The sequence below is a fragment of the Mycteria americana genome, chromosome 2, assembly GCF_035582795.1.
Source record: "Mycteria americana isolate JAX WOST 10 ecotype Jacksonville Zoo and Gardens chromosome 2, USCA_MyAme_1.0, whole genome shotgun sequence".
NCBI classification, from domain to species: Eukaryota; Metazoa; Chordata; class Aves; order Ciconiiformes; family Ciconiidae; genus Mycteria; species Mycteria americana.
Genome location: NC_134366.1, coordinates 145843503 through 145859496, shown reverse-complemented (window position 1 = coordinate 145859496; position 15994 = coordinate 145843503). Strand labels below are relative to the sequence as shown.

The 15994-nt window shown below is 39.3% G+C and overlaps 1 protein-coding gene across 1 annotated transcript in view; it reads left to right on the top strand.

The window, feature by feature from the left end:
• CNGB3 (cyclic nucleotide gated channel subunit beta 3) overlaps nt 1–14398 on the top strand; it is a 35467-nt gene extending 21069 nt beyond the window's left edge. Inside the window, exons 10-17 of the mRNA XM_075495467.1 lie at nt 163–322; nt 725–822; nt 1939–2022; nt 4161–4279; nt 8872–9018; nt 12691–12920; nt 13091–13156; nt 14166–14398. Of these exons, the coding sequence (XP_075351582.1) occupies nt 163–322; nt 725–822; nt 1939–2022; nt 4161–4279; nt 8872–9018; nt 12691–12920; nt 13091–13156; nt 14166–14398 (1137 nt within the window). The remainder of the gene's footprint in view (nt 1–162; nt 323–724; nt 823–1938; nt 2023–4160; nt 4280–8871; nt 9019–12690; nt 12921–13090; nt 13157–14165) is intronic.
• The last annotated feature ends 1596 nt before the right edge of the window (nt 14399–15994 follow it).

The window sequence follows — 15994 nt, the reverse complement described above, 5'->3', positions numbered from 1 at the left end:
TCTGAAAACGCAGATGAAGCACCTATTCAAAATATGCAGCTGAATGTATAATTAATCAGTGATTTTGCAAACAAGTGTTTTATTCTTTTTATATGTTGTTGACAAGATATTCAAATCAAGACTGTTTTTGCTGAAATGTGTAGTAACAAGCGATGTTTGCAGATGAGAGATGTAATTGGAGCAGCTACAGCAGGACAGAACTACTACCGTTCCAGTATGGACAACACTGTCTCCTACATGAACACTTACTCTATTCCAAAAGTGGTCCAAAATCGTGTTCGAACCTGGTATGAATACACATGGGACTCTCAGGGAATGCTGGGTAAGGCTTTCCAATTCCAGTTACGTAGCAACTCCAAGTGAGAGTGGTTGTATAGATACAGATATAGGGTGAAATTCACATTTCTTGTTTTCTGAGTTGCATGTGAGAAGTGAGGAGGGTATTCAATTTATTTCAGCAAAGAAAAAAACTCCAAAGCAATATGACACTTATTATTTCACAAATTCTATTAATTTATATAATGTTCTGGTTATAACTTTAGACAGGACATGTAATTTAAAAGACAATGTCTTAGTAAAAGCATATTAGTGGCTTCCTCATTTGAACTCATAAATGCTAGAATAACTCCATTAAGTTATTTTTCTGTACAATGCTCATTTTTATAGACATTCTTTCATTCTTCCTTTATATTTTCTAACAGAGTTGGGTTTTTTTCTTTTACAGATGAATCAGAATTACTGGAGCAGATGCCAACCAAAATGCAACTAGCCATTGCAATTGACGTGAACTTTGCTATTGTCAATAAAGTTGACTTATTCAAAGCAAGTAGTTTTACAGGAGAATGCAGAAATGTGTGGTATTCCCCAGACAGAAACCTTGTTTTGTGCATCTTGCAACACTTAAGAACATGTTTGTTAATACGCAAGGCAAAATAGGTCTAAGAAATATTTCAATCAATGGAGACATGTCAGGACAAAGCCAACTATCTGCCTTTGAAGTTTTTGTGTCAAAGCAGAGATTAAAAAAAAAAGCAAATGAGATTAAGACACAGTCCTGTTGGATCGACATATTAAATCTGATGTTATGGTCAGACTGTAAGTGATTTCAGAGTGTAACTATTCTCAAGAGTCGGATGCCGAAGAACGTAATTTTTAATACAGTTCACTTTGCCTTGCTATATACCGCCTAGCACTGCCTGAGAGATCACTAATGCTATGTGTTCTGGCAACATAACTTTGATGTAGTGAATGCTTTTTGTTTGATTTCTTTTGTTATCTCTGTTTTCCAGAGATACAATTTAAATGTGGTACTTAAGATTGGATTTTTGACAACAAAACCAAGGAGACACTGCATTTTTAGAAGTAGTCTTGACATACAGTAACCTTAAGACTAATTTGTTGTTAGGATAATTGTAAAAAAATCATGATATCTTTGTATAAACATGATGTATCTTCACAGTTTCTGCCACTTTTGCTGAAGACATGGAATTCATAGATTCATACCAACATTTGACATGATCTGTTTTTTTTTTTTCTGCTGGATCAGTAAAAAAAAAAATCATGAGACCCATAAAGCTGTGAACATAGCACTAACTGAACTTCCACACCAAATTTAGATGTACAGAAGCTTACTTTGTAAAAAATAGAGACATGATCAATCCAAAGGGAATTTTATAAGTATCTGAAATGACAATTCTTTCAGTCTTTTCTCTGCTCTAAAAGCTGATCCTCATGATGTTTTGAGTTTGCATTCCACTCCTCCAGCATTTAAAAGATTTAACACATCTTCCTGTTCTGAGATCTGCAATACAGCAGGACCAAATGCATTTTATTCCCTGGATCATTCATGTGTTGTTGGGTTTTGCTGCTCAGTGTAAGCACTAATAATCACTTGTGTTACTGAATTAATAGAGCAATCAATTCTAACTATTTTAACAGGGGTGTGATACCCAGATGATATATGACATGCTGCTAAGGTTGAAATCCATTGTGTATTTACCTGGTGACTTTGTCTGCAAAAAGGTGAGCATCGTTGTCTCTTTCAAATAATAATTATAGTATGTATTTTAGAAAAAGAGTTCAGATATCGGTCAACAGTGTCCTTTAAATAAAATTAATCCTGAGTGAATTAGATACCATAAAAGAAATTAAGGTACTCTGTGTAATAATAACAAATGTGCTCTCAAGTTTCAACCCAGAACAAGACAATATGGATTTGATTACTTACATTATCAAACATAAAATTATAGTAATATGGGAAAGTCCTTAATGTAAATATGGCTTATCTAATGATATATCATGAAGTTTTAATATTTAAAATGGAACAAGCTTAATTTTTTATACATATATACATACAAACCTAGCCTGCAGCTCTCAATCTATGATGCTTTGCACGTGCTTCACTTGTGTATTCAGAAACTCTTAAGTGGAATTATCCAAGAATGTAGAAAATACATTGCATCCCATACCACTCCTTACAGCAGGATCTGATCTTGCTCAGCCTTCACTCACAGCTCTGAGCCATCTCCAGACTTCCAGCTGAATGCTGTCACGCTGTCCCTTAGCAAAGACATCTACCTTCTCTTAACATTTTGGCTCAAACTTGGCCTCACACAGGTAGATAGCTCAGCTTCTGACCAAGTGAACCCAAGTCTCATTTCAGAAGGCATGTAAACATACTCATAAGGCAGTGTTGGATGTAATTAAAGCATGGGGGAGGGTGAGGTATCAGTACTGTTACTGTTCTGGCAAGTGACCCACAGTTAATACCACACCCAGAAGTGACCATCAGTACCCCTTAACTTGTCTTTAGCAGTTCTGGTCCAGGATCTTCACTAAGGTCCTGCTCCCTCCAAGAGTTAAGCATATGATCCTCTTCCCAAATGAGGAGTTAGTTCCACTGACTCCACGGTGTAGGAAGTTAAACATTTGTGAATGCCCTGAAGGATCAGGTGGGTGCCTTCAAAGACCAATCCCAGAATTACTGTTGGCTAGGAAGGGTGGAAGAGTAGTTTGGTGTGTTTGCTTGTACAGTGCACAGCATGAAAGGATCTTAGACTGCGGATGAGCTGCGGCTGCCACAACAGAGATAATAAATGACAGTAACAGATTCAAGGTCTTGGTCCTACAGTCAGATGCAAACAGTTCTCAAAAAGGATGGATTACAAGAAATTGAAGTATCATTTTATTCCAGCTTGGTTCAGGGCTAAAAGGACGCTCACTTGTATAGATCTACTATGTGGCCAACAACCACAGTAATCCTATTAATGCTGTAACATGTGGTAGGGAATAAAATTCTGTTGGAACTACCTCCTCTTGGATATATGTTGGCCTCATCGTACTTTACCAAGGAAGCTCTGACATGCAGGCTTGGAGATGCAAATGAAGAGATAAGAAATGCAAGCCCTACGTTTTCAGTTCTGGCTTTGTTGCTATTGCCTTTTCACTTTTAAAATGAAATTGCTGCTTTGCCTCAGTTACTCCAGCTGCACAAGTAGAAAAATATTTTTTTGCCTTTCTTATTGAGATGTTGTGAGGACTGTTATAATCATGTTTGTGAAGTCCATTATATTACTCCAGTTGCCTGCTTTTTATTGTATATACTGATGTCATGCTTTGAATTCTAGTAGATCATGTGAAGGATAATAAATAAACTAATAATCTCTTAAACCATCCAGTGATTACAAAAAAGTAGACAAAGTTTTGAATGATTGTTGATTCTTATTTTCCTTTTAAATTAGCTAAAGATGATTAGAAATAATAGTGTAAAAACTTAAGCTTTTTAGACCATGAAGCATAGGCTTTTTTTGCACTTCTGTTATTAAATACACTGCTGAAGTACTTTAGTTTCCACCAGAATAGTTGATGGAAATGACTGCTACAATCCTGATTATTATCTAGTCTTCTTTTTCCAAGCTGGCCTAGATGGCCTTGCTCCTGTTCAAATAGTGTTCCACATCACAATTAGATCTGCCAAAATCAGTCCTTGCACTTGTGCTCAGTGCTAGGAAAAGTAGCGCAAAAATTTATTTCTCCATAATACCAGTAAACCTGTTTATGAGACAGTGGAAAGATATTTAAAGAATAGTTCATCAGGTTATTCTAAGAAAAAAACCACTGCCCTGCTAAAACATGGGCTCTTTATGTGTTTGTGTGCCCAGGGAGAGATTGGCAGAGAGATGTACATCATTAAACAGGGTGAAGTTCAAGTCCTTGGAGGCCCTGACGGTACAAAAGTCCTGGTTACACTAAGAGCAGGAGCTGTATTTGGGGAGATCAGGTAGGTCCATCGCTATTTTTAACACTTTCTTTAGAACTGGTCAAATAATCAATGGTTGTTTGGTCAATGGTCAATGGTCAAATCAATGGTCTACTTCTCTGTGGTAAGCATGACAGCTACCATGGGGAAGCTGGGAAGTTGGCAGGATCAACCAAGACGACACTGAGCAAGGACATGCACGTAAGTGAAGGAAAACCTAAGTGAAACATCAGAGACCAATCTGGCAAAATCTGAGACCAGTGTTTTGGGCAATGTACACAGGGATATACAGACAGATTTCTCCTCCAGCATTTAAAAGATTTAACACATCTTCCTGTTCTGAGATCTGCAATACAGCAGGACCAAATGCATTTTATTGCCTGTATAGTGAGACTAGGTGTCCTTACACAGCAGATGGTAAAAATTATAATTCATTTCCAACAAAGAAGATAACAAATCTAAAATAGCAAATAAGCCTGGTTCATTTGGGAGCTGAAGTAGGGATTAAGTTGCCAAAAATCAGGCATTCACATTTGAAAATTCATTTGTTTAAGAGCATACAAAACAAGAAAAAGGCTGACAGACCAGACTTTTGGGTATGAGTTTATCTGGAGGAGAAAATTTTTCTCAGGTGGTTATAAATGTTTTTTTATATTCTCCATGTGGTTGCTATGCAAAATCCATTAACTCTTATGGGCCATGTTCCCCAATTAGCCAACCGAGTGCTAGATTTTAGGCATTGCATCTCCTGCTGAGGTTGGCCTGAGGGAAAGTAATAAAATACATGTGCTGCTGCATGTGATAAACTGGATTCTTGATTTCTTCCAGCTGCCTTCCTGTTATTGTTAATCCTCTTGCTGGTAGCTTTAATCTGCCTTTTGAAAAGCAGTAATCAGCTCTGTGCCAGGTTTACATTTATCTTCTACTTGTGTCTCCCTTTGTGGTAGGGGAAGCATTCCCGTTTATCCAGTGACATGTGTAGAGAACTTGCTTAGACCTCAAGTGGAAAACACCTGATATATCCCATAGATACAGACCTTTTTCATTGAGTGGGAAAGTGAAATTATATCAGCTCTTTGAGAGAAGGTTATTTGAAAGGTATTTCTCTGTGTGACAATATAATACCTGAGCAAAGCCTCAAACCAAAATGCTGTATTGTAAGTTATGTGGAAAGGCTGAGAATGCACTAGTTTTCAGTAAGGGCTGAATAATGAAAAGATAAAAGAAAAAGCTACAGCAGCCCAGATGTGTAACACGCACATAGTTTTCAATTATTTATTAGTCTCGTACTTGGAGCAAGGACTTTATTTTTTAAACTGAGAAATGATAATGATTGGTTTTAAAACAAGGAAGGGATTTTCAAACTTTTGATCTAATAGAGTTGAGCACTTGTTTCCATGTAAGAACTACACAATGGCCTTTAAAGATTCATTTCCCAGTATGTGTTACTCTTCACATAATTGCCAATATGGCCAGTAAAACCCTCAGCAATGCTATAATCCTGCACTTCTAGTCTTGTTTTATTCATCATTGACCTACTGCGGCAGCATACCAGTTCAGACACACATAATTTGCATATAAATGACAGGCAGTGGATAAATTCAAGGAGAAAATACACAGCAACTGGCAGACATCTCCAAAATTGAAGAAAAGCAAAGACATGAAGCACTAAGTGTATCGGTAGAGATTTATCCTCTTCCTTGTGGCAAAGTGTTAGAAAATAGTTTGTATAGCGCCTCTCTATCTAAGGTTTGTCAAGGTCTTCTGAATACTGTATAGAAGAAGAAAATGAAAAAATATTCTTTAATGGATGAAATATTGCTTCATTTAGCACATCCAAGTCTTCCCCTCAGTATTCATAGTGTGGTTACCACCTGATCTCAGACTGATTTCCTTCTGATTTCTGACTCAAGATTTGTTTAGAGAAATATGTCAGCTTCATTCCAAGTGGTTTAACTATATGATTTATAAGACACTTGCTATTTAATTTCAATCTGTTCAAAATGTATGTAAATGATGCTTAAAAAGCCTCTGAGGGCAAAGGAGTTGAAGAAAACAAAAAATGCTTATTTCAAAAAATTTCCCTGAATTATACTAGAAGGCCAATGCAAGACTAATGTCAAACAAGTCCTTTGCCAATTTCATCCTTGAAAATTATTACAGAAACAGATTAAGTAATAGGACTTGCCTTCCAATTAACATCTTACCCTTGTTACTACGTTCCTGTATAGATAATATCAGTTTGGGGAAGAAAAATAATCTCAGAATCAGAGGCAAACAGATTGCTGCCTTAATGAGAGCCTGTCTGCACAGACAATTGAGAAAGAGAGAAATTCAACTATAACACAACACTTCATTAGGCCAGAGAAATTTACACTTTAATCCAGATGTCCTCATTCATCCATTTACTGTTATTTCACTAGAACAATTTCCTATCATAAAATGGTAATTCTGGAAAAATTAAAATATTTCTCCATTATATGTAAATTTTTCACAGGAAGAGCTTTAAATGTTTGGTCTCAGCTTTAGCCTTTCAGCTGTTTCATAACGTTAACTTTTATTCATAAGAAAAAAACCTAAAGGGAGTGCTTAGCTTTGTGAAAGATTACATTCTCCACTTTGGCCCAGGATTTCCCACAAAGTGGCAGCTGCTGCTTTTCAAAGAGCTCTGCTCTTTGGTGTTTGACATCCTGCTCGGAAGCAAGACCCAGACCTATTTCCCTTTCCTGACTTACCAGTTCTCTCCGTAAGCACATAGGTGCCAAGCTGAGCCGCCACAACCTTGCACGTCCAGCTGATATGCACGCCATTCCCTGGATCAGTTTGCTAATTTCAATGACCAGCAGCTTCCTACAGAGATCAGCTATTAAAAAAAAAAAAGACAAGCTGACTCATCACTCTGACAACTTTATACCTCTAAATTAAATTTGCTAGCATAAAAATTCAAAAGTTATCATCTCATACTAATATTACAGCATTTCAGGCTAGCAACTGGAGTAAAAAATATAAGGTAAAAAAAGGAAATTTCTCTATTAATATAGATATTACATTATCAAGAACCATTGCAAGGCAAATGTAGTTATTTTTTACAGTTTGGTCAATCATGTAACTCTCAGCACACTAGCCAAAACAGATTCAATGATGAAGTCCATAATGCTCTCCTTAGTCAAAGATGATTCTGTTTGAGCAAGGACTGCCTTACTTGTAAAATTCACCTCACATCATCGCCATAATGAAAAAGTTGATCTTTTTAGTCCTAGTCTGTCTCGATAAAATGAGCTTTCTGTTAGGAAAGCCTGAAAATGATTGTTCAATGACTTGTTGAGAAGTGATTCATCAGAACTCAAAAGCTGTTTGCAATTTTCTGTAGCTGCTTTTCTTATTGTGCAAATGGTTTTATTCTATCTGAGGAATTGTACAGAATTGTTTAAAAAGAAGATGATATACTGCATTTTCAGCTTGAGTTCATATATTGATTGCTATCTTGGGTTGCAGAAAAAGAGTGTGTGTGTGTGTGTGTCTGTGTGTAAAAATAGCCTTGTACACACAGTTGCAGAAGTCTCATACTATCCTTTATAAATCAAATATAAGGTATTATATGTATGATCTAATATTTATAAGTATGTTCTAGAAATATATTTAATATTAAACCCAATATTTATATATCCTTGATTAATATTCTGGATAAGTATTAATTCATGTTTTATGGGTTCCAGACTATCCTTTATTAATAACTTTTAAATTTAGAGATTACTAAATATTCTCTAAAAATATTAACTCACTGGGAAATATTTGAGGGACAAATTTTAGGATAGATCTCCTTGAATACAGTGATAAAGCAATTTTAGTACTAAGATCAAAATGCAACTTCTCTTGCTTATCACCACAGCTGAGAAGTGAAGTCTCTTCATTTCATTTGCTTAATGCAAGATGAGCAATTTAATTTTTATTTGCACAACACCTAAGTTTTATGTGGATATCCTTCCTATGGCCAACTGCTGCTTGCTAAACTGGTCTAATGCCTTACTTTCAAAACAAAATAGCCTTCTTTTTCTGGCAGACACATTTGTAACTGTCAGCTTGAAAGACCTTCCTAATCCATAATAATCAATTTGCCAACATTCAAACGTGAGATGTGGTATGTGAGAAAACTCAAAACCAGAGTCCCACAGAAGTTATTCGCTCAGGAAAATTAAAATGCTTGGAGAATCATTCATTCATTGTAAATAACTCTTTCAATAATACGGACTTGTGCTGCTCTACTTCTGAAGTAAATCATTTTCAACAATAAAATTGAGGAAATGCCAAGTTCACATGAGGACTAAAACAAATGCAGTCCTTGGAGTGGGGGTGTCTTGGGAGAAATGTCTCTGTCTAGCAAGACTTTTCACAGTCCTTAGCATCTACATACGCCTGACCAGTAGTGACAATTTGCCTTCCTGAGGCAAGAAGATATTTCTAATCCGAGCTGCAAAGGGACTTTACAGAACATCAGGTAGAACAGTTGGGTACGTAAGTGAGCTTTAGGATGACTTTAATGGAGAACCACCAGCAAAGAGATTCCTCACTAGGGCAAGTAACGATGTGACTGATGATGTTTATTTTCATTCCAGCCTATTAGCTGCAGGTGGAGGAAATCGAAGGACTGCCAACGTGGTGGCTCATGGTTTTGCCAACCTTTTCATTCTGGACAAGAAAACACTCAATGAAATCTTGGTGCACTATCCTGACTCAGAAAAACTTCTCATGAAGAAAGCAAAGTATGTCCTAATAACAGTTTTTAAATCACACTATTTAGCTGCAGAATGGACAGTTGTGGCTTCTAGACAGATTTGCACTCCTTTCTTGAAAGAGTAACAGATGTAAACACATTTGTATTTAGAGGTCAGATTTGCCTGGTAGTACCTAGTGGAAGTCATGGTCTTGGCAGGGATTCCACGGGTTGTGGAAATGCGGTAAGTAGAATGAAGTCCTGAATGTAGTTGCCCTCTCCATTATATTTAAGGTAACAAAACAAACAGGAGATACAGATGCATATCAGGGCTCCTTACACAGTAAAGAAAGAACCTGCAGGACAGATGTCGGTTAAGGAGTAGGTTTTCAAAGATGCAACTGAACACCCACAGTTAATTCTACAGAGATACACTTGCACGGACAAGGTATGCATTTCCAAAATGCACGCACAGACTTGTATGCATTTCCAAAACCTTCAGCAGTAGTTAGGAGTTGATTTAAAGGCCCAACAAGATGGAAGTACACAGATTAGAGAGGTGTGCATTTTGTTCAAAAGGATTCTGAAATGGGATTTCAAACCCAAACTGCTTTTCATTTTGCGTTGGCTGTAACTTGCTAACCATTGCTCCAGCTTTGAAAGGGCAAAATGTTGTTGGATTTTGTCATAAAATTATGACAAAATGGGTACCTTGCTACCTTGTAATAGGTCCAAATACATGAAACAGTTTGTCATTATTAGTATACTTCAGCACTCTTATTGTTCTCAGCTGTTGCCTTCAAATTGCTATCAAAGGTTGGAAGGTTGCTCCCAGAATTGAAATTCCACCAGAGAAGACTAAACATAGCACAGGAGTGACATTTTGTTTAGGGAAGTGCTAGCAGATGGTTGCATTCAGCATGTTTCAACAGCCCTGGTTGTCAAATGACAGTATCCTGAGAATCATCACGTCCCTGAGGAATAAGGAACCTAGACACAAAATGGGCTGATTGCCCAATTTTCAAAACCAGCATCAACAGGTAGAAAGGTGGAACAAATCCACTGACTGATGGTCCCCCGCGTTTATCCATCCTGACTTTTCCCCAGCTTCTTTCTAAACAGTTGTATGACCATCATTACTTGTTATTGTGGTCTCTCTGTCTCACACTACCTTCTCCGCTTTCTTGCCCACCCTAATCATATCCTGCCAAGCCATTAAATTCTGCTTCCTCCAAATAGCCTCCAGATAGATGGATAATAATCATCCATCCTTCATATTTGCACTCCCATTTGGGCCCAAAGCCCTCTCTAGATATCAGCCTAGATACAGGATATCTTGTTTAATTTTAAAGATATGCAGTACCTGCCCTGTGCTGGAGGCCATGTATTTTGCTCACCTGTCTAGGCATCCACTAAGTCTTCCAAAAGTCCTGTGCTCTATGTATGGTCTCTAGAAAAACTAGGCACCAACAGGAGATTTGTGCACTGTTTTGATAAAGATTGCAGTTATGTTCAGTTCTGGAATCAAGTTATCAGTTGCTCTGCTCTATGTTAGAGTTCTCTGTAGGATTGCATTGGCCATCCCACACCTTTAAAGGGCTCCTTGAAATAAACTCAAAGGAGTTATTCAAGCAAGAAATTAGTTCTGTTATAACCTGCCTGATAGTCACTGTATGGTCTTTACATAATAAACCCATGCAAGCTGCTGAAGTGTACTTTTTAAATTCATGACAATAAAACTTAAAAAAAGTAAAATCTTCACTTCTGAAATTCCCAGTTACAAAGTACAAGATGCTGGAGGAAATTATAGTATTATGGGATTTACTGTACTTCAGACTACAAGTATAGTCCTTGTTCATAAAAAGCCTTAAGTCAGGGCTTTTGCAAGGATAGAAAAGTTGCCTTGAAAACTGTACTGTAACCTAATAGACACTGAAAGCATGGGAACCCTCTGCTTTTCACTGGTTCCATCTATCTTGGAACCGTCATCTAATCTTTACCCTCATCATTTATTCTCACTTCTTGTTGTTATGGTTGCGAATCAGTACAGCTACAGAAGGACGTGAAAATCTAGTCTGCCACATGATTGGCAGTAATTTTTGTATCTTCAGGGTATCTTCTTCTACTGAAGAAGACCAAAAATAAGTACCACAGTCTAACCTGACCTATGAGAGATGAGCCATGCTGAGTTAGTTTGGTAAACTATTACTTCCACAAGCATCAGCTAGACTCGCAAATTGAGCACTAAATGCTCTCTGAATTTGCATCCAGAAGGCCAGGTAAGAGACTTCCACCTCAGGTATGAAGCATGCGTCTCCCTCCACACTACTTCTCACCTTATAAAACTCTTATCTGATTTGCAACACCTTAATTTGAGCCTGCACTTGTTTATTATCCAGGATATGGGTAAGCAATTGTCTGCTCATGGCTTGGACAGGTGTTCTCTTTGCTGGGTAAAAACTGGCTGGATGGCCAGGCCCAAAGAGTTGTGGTGAATGGAGTTAAATCCAGCTGGCAGCCGGTCACAAGTGGTGTTCCCCAGGGCTCAGTATTGGGGCTGGTTCTGTTTAATATCTTTATCAATGATCTGGACGAAGGGATCGAGTGCACCCTCAGTAAGTTTGCAGACAACACCAAGTTGTGTGGGAGTGTTGATCTGCTTGAGGGGAGGAAGGCTCTGCAGAGGGACCTGGACAGTCTGGATGGATGGGCCAAGGCAAGTTGTATGAGATTCAGCAAGGCTAAGTGCAAGGTCCTGCACTTGGGTCACAACAACCCCAGGCAACGCTACAGGCTTGGGGAAGAGTGGCTGGAAAGCTCCCCAGCGGAGAAGGACCTGGAGGTGTTGGTTGACAGCCAGCTGAATATGAGCCAGCAGTGTGCCCAGGTGGCCAAGAAGGCCAATAGCATCCTGGCTTGTATCAGAAATCGTGTGGCCAGCAGGACTAGGGAAGTGCTTGTCCCCCTCTACTTGGCACTGGTGAGGCCGCACCTCGAATCCTGTGTTCAGTTTTGGGCCCCTCACTACAAGAGAGACATTGAGGTGCTGGAGCGTGTCCAGAGAAGGGCAACGAAGCTGGTGAAGGGTCTGGAGCACAAGTCTGATGAGGAGCAGCTGAGGGAACTGGGGTTGCTGAGCCTGGAGAAAAGGAGGCTGAGGGGAGACCTTGTCGCTCTCTACAACTACCTGAAAGGAGGTTGTAGCGAGGTGGGGGTCGGTCTCCTCTCCCAAGGAACAAGCCATAGGATGAGAGGAAATGGCCTCAAGTTGCGCCAGGGGAGGTTTAGATTGGGTATTAGGAAAAAAATTTTCACTGAAAGAGTTGTCAAGCATTGGAACAGGCTGCCCAGGGAATTGGTTGAGTCACCATCCCTGGACGTATTTAAAAGACATGTAGATGTGGTGCTTAGGGACATGGTTTAGCAGTGGACTTGGCAGTGCAAGGTTAACGGTGGGACTTGATGATCTTAAAGATCTTTTCCAACCTGAATGATTCTATGATTCTAACTCCAAATTAGCACAGTAGCCTCCAACTCTACCAGAGCCTAGGGTAAAACCCTAACCCTTTCCAGCTTTGCTTTTGCCACTGGACCTGGGACAAAAAAAAAATTACTGGAAAAGTTGCCAGATTTTCATCCACAAATGTGACATTTTAGCTTTGCAGGAACTTCGCTCCGTTTCACAGCACTGCTGCATGTTCTCCTTCCTTCCTGTCTCCAGGGTGCTGCTGAAGGAGAAGGGGAAACCTGCTCCAGGACCACCAGTAAAACAACCACAGGGCTTGGCCAGTCTGTTGGCAAAGAAACAGGAAACTCCAAAATTGTTTAGAGCGATGCTTGGAGGTAAAGGAAAAGAAGGCCTTGCTAGGCTGCTGCAGCTGAAGAGAGAACGAGACATTCAGGTAATGCCATGGAAAATAGAGGGGGTAATTCCAGGTGCTGAAGAGGGAAACAGGAAAGATACTGGGAGGGCCTGGGCAAACAGAGTAGATGAAAATGTAGACTTACTGCAATCAATGGCAAAAACTCCCAGTAGCTGAGGTATAATCACTGTACTTAATCTCTGTAAACACTAATTCTAAATTTTGGCTCAAATCTTTCTGGACCTGGACTTGACGCAGAGCAGAGAAAACAAAAGCAAAGACAAATCAAGGAAAAAAGCAAGCAAACAGAAATCCTCAAAGAAAGTAAGGATAACATAGATTTTACAAAGACCCTAAGGGCATCTGATATTCTAATTTTATGTAAACAGCAGTAAATACAGAAATATCCTAACACGGTAATCTGATCCAGCTGACTCAAGCACACGGTGAACTCTCCAATTCAAAGTCAGATCCCTGGTTGTCACGAATCCTGAAGACAAAATTTAAAGTTTAGCCCACACAGCTAAAACTGATTAAATCTCTAATATATGGCACTTATCAGAAAACTGTTATTTTAGTTGATGAAAAATAATTCCCACATTATACTCTGTTCTGAGAAAGGTTAATGTAAGTAAGAACCTGCTCAGTTCTATGTATTTACCCAAAGGTGGCAGAATTCTTTTCTGTCTTTATAGCTGAACTGGCAGGGGTTTATTTTTTTTTTTAAGTTAAATAAAGAACTTTCCTTACACAAATGACTACAACACTAGACTGGAACAGAAACATTGCTCACTTTAATGTGTATTTGTGAACTTAATAGCAAATAGGCTTGGCCAAGGAACTGGGGCACTGGGCAATATGTCAAGATTTGTAGAGACACGGTGTAGTGGTGGTTTTGGCAGTATTAGGTTTATGGTTGGACTCGATGATCTTAAAGGTCTTTTCCAACCTATATGATTCTGTGATTCTGTGATTTACATAACACTCTTTCTTTCTAGTATTAGTGTAAGTACATAAAGGAAGGTAAGACCTAAGGTAGGGTTGTGTGACCAAAAACATGCATGTTTCATCCTGCTGTATTAATAAGCAGCAGGTACTATCACTATCCACAAGCTTTTCCTACGTTTTATGTTGACATTCGGATTCTGAAAATGCATTTTTCATTTAGAAACCGATTTTCAGCATCTAAATACAAATTTACATACGTTGCATACCATTAATCAACAGTATCCATGCTGTGCCTTTCCACTGCATATACGGAATAGAACTACTCCCTGAATTTCTTCTGCAGCACTGGAAAACACACACAACTTTTGTTTCTAGGAAACTCAAGCTGAAGAAGAGAATAAGCCTGAACAAGAGGAGAAGAAACCTGTGGAGCCCGCGGCCTCATCTGCACCCCCTGCACAAAAAGAAGAGCCAAATGCAGACACTAAGCCTAAACCACCTGCAGTTATGCACAGAGGAACCACTAACGAGTCTCTGATCATTAGTATGTCTCCATCCCCTAGGGCAGGAGAAGGAGAGATCCTTAAAGTTGAAGTTAAAGAGAAAAAAAAGAAATAGATGGTGCTTTGGGCTGTGGTCCCATCTGTTGTCTTGCTGAATTCAGAGGGCTAGCTTGACTTTGCTTTTGGGTACAATAGATTAAAAGTAGAGACTACTCAAGACTACCCCAGCTCCTCTTCTTCTCTTTCTCCTCTCCTGATACAACTGGACAAATTATTTACACTTACCTCTTAACCTTGAGCCTGAAGAGAGAACTTCTCGTGTAATAGAAATTAGAGCTCGGATTGTATTTCAGGACCACTTGTTTCTTGTTTGATCCATGCTCTCCCTTATCTCTTACTCTGTCTTGTTCCTGCTTCTCCTCTTCCCTCTCCTGTTTATCCTCGCTTTCTTATTGCTGTTCCTGTTGTTCAGTTTGCTCTTAATTTTTGTATGTGTTCTTTTCTATTTTCTTTTCTGGTTTCCCATAGTTATCCTTTTTCTCGTTACTGCCCTACTGTTGCTGAGGTTACTTACATTTCTTTCGATTCTTCTCTCTCCTCCCCTTATAATTCTAATCAGTGACCTACTTTTGTGACCAGCTGTGCTGGTTTTGGCTGGGATAGAGTTAATTTTCTTCACAGGACCTAGTATGGGGCTATGTTTTGGATTTGTGCTGGAAACAGTGTTGATAACACAGGGATGTTTTCGTTATTGCTGAGCAGTGCTCACACGGAGTCAAGGCCTTTTCTGCTCCTCACCCCACCCCACCAGCGAGTAGGCTGGGGGTGCACAAGGAGTTGGGAGGGGACACAGCTGGGACAGCTGACCCCCAACTGGCCAAAGGGCTATTCCAGACCATATGACGTCCTGCTCAGCATATAAAGCTGGGGAAGAAGAAGGAAGGGGGGACGTTTGGAGTGATGGTGTTTGTCTTCCCAAGTAACCGTTATGCGTGATGGATCCCTGCTTTCCTGGAGATGGCTGAACACCTGCCTGCCCATGGGAAGGGGTGAATGAATTCCTTGTTTTGCTTTGCTTGTGTGCATGGCTTTTGCTTTACCTATTAAACTCTCTTTATCTCAACCCATGAGTTTTCTCACTTTTACTCTTCTGATTCTCTCCCCCATACCATCAAGGGGGAGTGAGCAAGTGGCTGTGTGGGGCTTAGTTGCTGGCTGGGGTTCAACCACGATACCAGCGTGGCTCAGTGCAGAAAGCTGTGATGCTGTGTTTTAAGTTGGGAGAGAGGGCTACAAAACAAAACCATTGTCAAAAGATAAAATCATGAAATACACAAGGGGGGAAACACATTGCAGAATTATTGCCAGCCTTTTGAAAGCATGAACATCGACTCCAGTGGTTTTTGACTCTGGTGAATAAACATGGCAAAGACTTAGATATTTCCCCCCCACCCCAGGGCTGACCTTTAACTTCGGGCTGCTGATTTACACGTTTGATCTTCTCAAGGGGGTTGGTATTAATAATGCTCTCTAAAGAGCAAGCACTTGATACTGCCTAACTTTGAAGAATTTTGGTATCTAAACTGGACACTTTAAAAATAAAGGCTATTTTATAAAAAGCAGGATTTACACCTTCTGGCTCTGTGGTGCATAGTTTCAACCAATGCTCCAGTTGATCACTTCCATCAGACCTGGACTGATGGTGCAAAGT